Raw genomic sequence first — 8,731 nt, 5'->3', positions numbered from 1 at the left:
GATATTATACCTTTAGTTAAAGTGAATGTTAGTATTAGTCATTATTTAAACCTAATTAAACTCTTAGTTGCATATAAATGATTTTATAATTATTAATGTGAGAGGGAAGCTAATAAATATTTATTTATAATTTTATTATATTTTAAAAGAAGTTGTGGTAGAGTTCACTTTCCAATCATTTAGTTAATAACTATTTGACTATATGAGAGAAATTATAAATAATTCAATTAAATCTATAATTTTATCTTTAGTTGCATTATGAATTAAAGAAAAAGTAAATGTTAATATTGAACTTAAATAGAAGTCAAATTAATATTAATATTTAATTTAATAATATATATTTATGTTATTAATTAAATCATTTATGATTTAAGATTATTTAAATTAATAATATGATAATATTGCATGATATTTTATATGCACAAAGATATTGGATATTTAAATACTTATTGTTTTAAATAAGTATATTAGCATAACAATTTATATTAACATATATATTCTTAAATTATTTCTAAACACATCCTTATGACCCAAACTAAACAAGAAAAAATAATGGAATTCAATCATATGGCTGAAAACTATGTGTTTTCTAATATTTATATTTATAGTCATGTGACATTTATTATCTTGATAGCTTTTTTTTGTGAGTTGTTTAGTTGGCCAAGTTAGGATGTGCACTAGAGGCATCTTTAAGCCGATAGGCTTATTATGGGAGCTTTGCTCCCAAAAAAACTTAATTTTGACGAAAAAGTTGTCAGACCAAACGGATTTCTATTTTTCTAGAAGCTTTTCCAGTAGCACTCCTTTTTTAGAAATAATCTATAAACAATTTTTATTGCATTTTTTTTCAAATAATATCTCTTTTTTTGTAAACTTTCTATTTCACTATTACTTTTCTAATTCTCTCCTTTCTAATTTTCTTTAACTTGCTAATTCTGTAATGGTTTTTGCTAATTTCTATAAATGTCTATGATAGCTTCAACTTTCTTATATCTTCAAAATTTCGTATGTAATTTTCATCAATTTTATAGATGAAATGGCTCTGGTAGATGAATCGACTTTGGTTTTTTGTCTGAACCTTGGGGCAAAACCTTATGTTATCTGAATATTGATTTTATTGTTGTAGTGACTGGATTATTTGCACTAGCTAGGCGATAAAGTAGAAGATCTTCTGATTCAAATTACAAAAAAGGTTGGTACATAAAAAAAACCACTCATATTCCTAATGTTTTACTTTGTCTTTATCTTGGAAATTGTAGTGATGTGATTCACTTTATTTTGGTGTATACTGTGTTTTTCTTCGATCAATTATTTGCATTTACACACCTCTGCGTAGGAAGGACGTATTTTTTGTGGCCGAACACGCGGGAATTAACACACTGGATCACCATTTTTAAGGTCTACTCAAGTCTTGCCCTAAATCTTCTGTTTATTTTCTCTCTAGACAAAATTCTTTCTAGCGTATCATGATTTCAATCTCAATCAATTGCTTGTTCATAATGTGCAGGGAAGTTTTTTCGGATCATTTAATTTTAATAGGTTTTCGGATTGCATGCGATTTTGAATCAACAATTTGAATCCTATTTCATAATCTATCATCAAGATGCCATGTAACATAAATGTTTTTAAATAGAAAATCATTTGATAAAAGGAGAAGTCTTAATCTTTACAAAATAATAATTTTTACTCATTACGTACTCTTGTGGATTAAGATTTCACAGTTTTAGAAATGTGTAAGTTGCAGATTAATTGCAAAAATCATGACAGACGAAAATCTCCATTACAGTCTTAAATATAGAAATAAAAATCAAAACACTTCCTAAACTTAGTGCAGAGATTATAACCATCATAGCTTTAATTATTCAATAATGTACCTAAAGTCTCTTTATTATAGAAGATATCAGTCAGACTGGGGATAAGTAACAAGACCATTTTAATAAAAAAACAATTCAGACTCCATTGAAACCCCCTTGCTGTCACCTATTCTCGATTCAGCCATCACAAGTTGTACCTCTGATGGCTCAAATCTCATGCCGGAATGACACTAGAGCCCTAGCTCTTTTAAAAAAATCCCCCGGTAGAAAGGATTTTGCGCAAAATAGAATATAATACCGTAGCTTAACTTTACAAAATTCTAGCCAAATTGTGGAAACAAAAAAAACTTGTCTAAAAAATTATAATGCTAGAACAAAACTGTTAGGTCAAAACAATTTGAGTACGTGAACAAATCGCATACACAATTATAGGATTTGATTTTTTAATCATGATAATTTGAGTATGCAATCATCGGACATTCCCAACATTTTTTTATATTGAAAACGATCAATATCCAGAGTGTAAATCATGAAGTTGCACAAGATTCATGAAAATCATTGCAAGTCAGATGAAACTAAAACTTATTTATACAGCAGTGATCTCACAAAACACTTCAGTGTCTATTAATTTATATTTTACTTTCTTAAAAAATAATAAAGCTATCTAAATTTTATATTTTTCACGTTGAATAATTTTTCCTTATAATCTATTACTTTGTGATGCTTTTTTTAACTTTACATGTTGGATAATTGATTATATCTTTGAAAGAAAGGTGAGAAGCTTGTTTAATTTTTTATTTTGGAGTCTCCATTAAATTTTTTACTTAAAAAGGTTTAAAATTAGAAATAAGGTTATGAAATTTTTTTGGGATAATGTCAAAAATTAATTTATAATCTTTTATTCTTATTAGTGTTCTAATTTTATTTTTGAAAATTTAATTGATTTCTAATTGACTTTTTAAATGAATAACAAATTAATACAATTAAATAACACATTATCATTCATTTTACTTTCATTACAACTTTAATTTTTCTAAATTTTAAATTTCTTTTACTTATATTATAAATTCTAAAGTGTGCAATTTAATAAATAAATTTATTTTGTATTTTTTTATTAAATAACAAACTAATAGATTTAAATTAAAAAATTATTACTATTTCATTTTAATATGATTCTATATATATTTAATTACAATATATTAGTATGAATCTATTATATTTATATATATTTTTATTATATAGCCAAAAAGTATACAGTTATAATAATTTTAATAAAATAGGTTTAAATAAATATTATAACATTAATTTAAATAAATGTTTATAATTTTTATGTGACATAAATAAATAATATAATTATTTTAAATGAATAGTATACTATAATTTAATTTTAAACTATTTATTTTTGTATATAATTGCAAAAGTGGTACGAACCATTACTAATTAAACTATGTCACCTTTATTCACAAATATTAATTATTTTGTAAAAAAAAAAAATTATTCTTTATCATATTATAGTAAATTAAGTAATTTTAAACTATATATCATATCATATGAAATTCTGAAAAAATATTATTAAAGTTTATATCATATAAAAAATATTAGAATAATTCAAATTGAATAGTATGGTGTAATTTTTTATAAAACTATATATTATATAGTTATTTCAATGCATATTTAAAAATAATTATTATTTGACTATATAACCATCATTTGAAATCAATTGATATAAAGTATAAAATGATTTCAAAATATACATTACAATTTATTCTAAAGATATAAATTATATAATAGAATGTTATACAAATTAAATATAGTAACTCTATATATCTATAAATTACTTTTTTAGTTAATAAATTTATACAAAAAAACATAAAACTACACTTCATAATTTTCAACTCGATACGGTTAATTTTATTTATTAATATTTCAAAGTGGATAGATTTCAACATGTTTATTGACATTTTTTCATGCTGCTTTCCTTTTCCTTTAGGTTACTATGTCGACACCTACAACCTCCTTCAATTCCAACCATGCACTGACCATAAACTTGACTGATGAAGGAACCACAATTACTGTAAGTTATCATTTAATCTTTAAAATTATAATCTCCATAAGCATGTCAATTGTAATGTCATTGAATTGTTTCCTTAAAACTTTAATATTCTTATATGTATTAGTATTTTCCATATGCATGTCTATGTCACTAAGTTTTGATGTCTTTGGTCTTCAATATCAAATACTCTATAGGATACAATATCAAATGAGGTTAGATCTATTCCTACAAATGAGAGTGAGACGAATAATCCAGTGAGTTTCCATTCACATTTTTTCAAAATTGCACTTACAACTTAAATAAATTTACTTCAAGTTCTCATTTACCTATTTTGGGCACCAATATTTAAGCATCAATTTGAAATGTATTCCCTCTTATCATTCTTTCTCCATATTTATTGATGTGACTAACATGCAAATGATTAAATCAATTTATATGTAATGATCACATTTGTTATAGAACTATTATGCCAATTATATAAATATTCAAATCATTAAAAAAAATAACTATAGTTTACTGCTCTAGGAAATTAAAATGGAAGGAATATTGACCACCAATGCTATCCAATCCATCAATATTGGAGATCTGGTTTCAAATCCAATCCTTCAAATCTTATCTTTCAAGAGGATCATTGTTTTTGAAGATGACAAGGATCGATACAAGATCATGTTATCAGATGGTGATGATATGCAATTAGCAATTTTTCCAGAGAAATTAAATGACCTTTTCTTCTCAAACACACTCAAAATACAATCTGTGGTGGCCTTGACTAATTATATTTCCCAAGCCATGGGAGATTCTAGGTAGTCTTTACAATTTTCATACTTCACTACTATACACATTTACATTAATTTATATCTAAAAATGATTACTAATTCTATCACATTTAAACTTGATCAATTAGGACCATCATCATCTTCAGCCTTCAAATCATCCATAGAGACTAGAATATCATTAGGAGACCCAAGTACCTATACAAGTCTCAAGAGCAGCAAATGGTGGAAGACAAAAGACTTATTTCACGAAACAAGAGAATCAAATTTGGCATCCACACATCTTGCAAGGAACTACCACTACCTAAGAGTATTAGCCCCATAAAGGATTTAAATCCATATCAAACAAGATGGACAATCAAAGGGAGGGTCACAACAAAAAAGGAAATAAGACAATTTAACAACCAAAGAGGTAGTGGCCAAGTCTTCAGTTTTGACATTATAGATAGTGAAGGCATAGAAACTCAGATTGTTTGCTTCAATGACATTGTAGAATTGCACTATGATAGAGTTCACATTGGTGGCTTGTATACTATTTCAAAAGGTTCAATAAAACAAGCAAACAATATATACAAAAAGTTGAATAGCAAGATGGAAATAACTCTTGACTATTCATCAATACTGAAATGTTGTAATGATGAATTAGCTGGTGGAACTGTTCAATACAATTTTAAGACAATAAATGACATTGCCAACATTAGCAACAATACTCTAATTGATATTATTGGTATTGTAGTTTATGTTGGAGATATATGCACAGTACAACGAAAGGATGGAAGTAAGGTTGATTGTAGAACAATTAGGTTGATGGATTTCTCACTAGCATCCATTGATGTCAACTTGTGGGGGTTGATTTGTGTCAAAGATGGTGATCCCATCAAAACATTGAAGGCTACTAAACAACATGTTGTCATTGCTATAAGGAATGGGCGTGTTTCAAAATTCAAAGGAAAGGTTATCAATACTACAATAGCAACAATATTAACAATTGAACCATCCATACCTGAAGCTGATGCACTACGATCCATGATGGAAGGAAAAGAAATTGACATTCCTTCATTGTTGTCATTTTCTACAGATACCAATACAACAAATACTACCCATACAATTCTGTCTGCCTTGCAACAATGCACTGTAATGAAGGATCCCTTGTACACCATGATAAAAGCAACAATCAAGTTCATGAGGCAAGATGATTTCTGTTATCCATCTTGCCCAATAGAAGTGAATGGAAAAGAATGCAAGAAAAAATCTGTTGAAAATGATGACAACACATGGTTTTGTTCTAAATGCCAAAAGACCATTCTTGAGTGCAAGTACAGGTACCTCTTGCAAATAAATCTCCAAGATCATACAACTAATATTTGGGGTGTTTCTTTTGATGAAGTAGTAGAGTTTCTATTACACATGTCTGTCACAGAGTTGTACATGTTACAATATGACACCCAAGCTATTGCAGATCCTAAAGACATCATCAAAGCTCAGTTTTTCAATAAGTTCAGATTTTCCATTTCAATTACAACTAAAATCTACAACTTTGAAGAAAGATTTAAAACAACAATCTTGAAGGCTACAAAATTAGACTTGAAGGCTGAAAGTGAATATTTTCTTTCTCAAATTGCAGTTATTGGAGCTCCAAAATAATGTATTCTGAAACATTTCTATGCATGCAGTACCAAGTCCTCAAAGAAATCATAAATAAAGTACACTTGTACTATTTCTTTTAAAAATATATTTTACAGAATAATGTATTCCATATGAAACTTAGTATAACTTGGTTTCAAATTTCTGCCACTTTTAAATAAATTCATTATACAAACGCTTTTCAGTTTACCTAGCTATGTCTCATTTGAAACTATTTATCTATTTCTCATTAGTATCACTTCACTTTGAAATTTAATTTCTTACAAATAGATTTATACTCAATATTGAATTCTATAAGTTCCTTATTTAAATATTTATTTAAAATTACATTGTATATACTATTTCTCATTTATTTCTGAAAAAAAATAGATTTCATATGTGTTGAACTAACAATGCCTTAATCTATACATTCTGATTACTTGTTTACTATATTTAAATTTTCTATGGTTTTAAAGATTATTACTTTCAATATTAGTGACAAAATATGTATTTCTTAATACTAACCATGTCTTCGAACAATGCAGGTCACTCTTACTGATTTTGAAATAAAAAAGAGGAAAACAAGCAAGAAAAATAAAAAATATTACAATCGCCACAAAGAGGAAATTTCAGCAAGATGTAGCCTTCAAAGGGTACACCAAAATTCCACTATAGAGAAACAAATACAACTTCAAATTTCACAATCCATACCATCATCAAATAATAAAAGAAACTTCACACAATGCCAAACAAAAACCATTGAACATTGTTCACCATCATCAATAAACTAAGATAGAATAAATGAACTAAAAAGACAAAAAAAAAATGAAACAGTGCCACTCACACCACATATAAATAGCAATGACAACTTCATTAACTCAATAGAACATATGATATCTATTCTTGAAGCACCTCCACAATTCACAACAACATTCGATAGGTCAATGAAACAATTTTGACAACGCATTGATGCATTATCAGTAGTCACAACATGTAGCATATGTAAGGAATGATACACAGGAATGTCCATCAAAAAAAATGTTGCTGATATTAACTGCTCTCGATGTTTCTCAGAGAAAGATATACATTGATTCTCTCTACACAACAACATGGACCCAGGAATACAACCAAATGTCCTAAAAATACTCACCAACATCGAAGAAATGTTAATTTCTAGAGTGAACCCAGTACTACAAGTCACACATGCAAGAAGAGGACAATATAAATATACTGGTCATACAATAAGCTTCCCCCAAGAAATTTCAAGCATTGCACACCTTTTACCAAGAAAACTACAAGATCTTGAACTTGTTACAATACGCAGAACTAATCTACAAGGAAACAATTACGATTGTTATGTCAACAAAAACAATGTTTTAAATGCATTACTCTACAAAATAAGATATGATCCATACTACAAAAATATTGAAATAGATCATGATGCCCTAAACTTGTTGCTAGAAACAACCACTGATATATCATACATGATTCAAAGCTTACCTATCCAATGTCAGAATACTCAAGGAACAAATGATAATGAGACAACCCTTACTGATGACATGGACCTACAACATACAACATCATTCATTCCAAAATTACCTAATGGAGAACGTGAGTTACATACCATTAAGACACTCTTAGGTTTCACAATGAAACAACCAAAAATTATACCATGGCCAGAAATCTATAAGTCACCAATAAATGAGTACAACACTGAAGGGTTGTTAACTATGGCTTTCCCCACACTATTTCCAACTGGATGTGCACTGCCACTTCAAACTAGAACTAAAAAAGTTTTCATGAATGAATATGCTCTATACTTATTGAGATATTATGACAATAGGTTTGGAAAGCATGTACGATTTTGCTACTACATTTATAATTTAATTATGCGACACTGCAGCCAACAAACAGCAACTATATTCCTCAAATCCAACATTCATGAACAAGTCCCAAAAACAATTCAAACTCTCCGCGAAAATATAAAAAATGTCCTTGACAATCAATTGGCCAATCAACTCATGCGATTTGGAACTTCATTAAGAGGAACAAGAGCTTTTTGGAATAAAAGTCGATCAGACCTAACAACGATGATAGACCAACTAGGGACACCAACACTATTTTTTACCTTGAGTTCAGCTAACACAAAGTGGGCAGATTTACATTCATTATTCCCACAAAATACAAGCCCTACAATACAAAACTCAAGAAAACACTTGGTAGATAACATTATTCAAAATCCACATATTACATCGCTATACATTCACCAAAGATTCACAATCTTTCGTGAAGAAGTGATAGAAAAACTATTACAAGCAACAGATTATTGGTATAGATATGAGTGGCAACATCAAGGATTTGGTCATGTACATGGATTTTTATGGCTTCCAAATGCACCTAATATGGACACATCAGATTGGAATAACAAACATGAAATAGACATGGCCAAAAAATTCTTCGATAACTAT

General features: G+C 28.2%; 1 protein-coding gene across 1 annotated transcript; it reads left to right on the top strand.

The window, feature by feature from the left end:
* Nucleotides 1-5,231: 5,231 nt before the first annotated feature.
* On the top strand, nucleotides 5,232-6,284 carry LOC149539453 (replication protein A 70 kDa DNA-binding subunit A-like). The gene has a single exon (XM_089802580.1). It carries the CDS (start codon nucleotides 5,232-5,234, stop codon nucleotides 6,282-6,284), a length of 1,053 nt encoding a protein of 350 aa, XP_089658706.1.
* Nucleotides 6,285-8,731: the final 2,447 nt, after the last annotated feature.

Source organism: Cupressus sempervirens, chromosome 9 (genome assembly GCF_028749045.1).
Source record: "Cupressus sempervirens isolate cs-2001-9-10 chromosome 9, ASM2874904v1, whole genome shotgun sequence".
NCBI classification, from domain to species: domain Eukaryota; kingdom Viridiplantae; phylum Streptophyta; class Pinopsida; order Cupressales; family Cupressaceae; genus Cupressus; species Cupressus sempervirens.
Note: the sequence above shows the minus strand (reverse complement) of the source record. Positions and strands in the feature narration are given on the sequence as shown.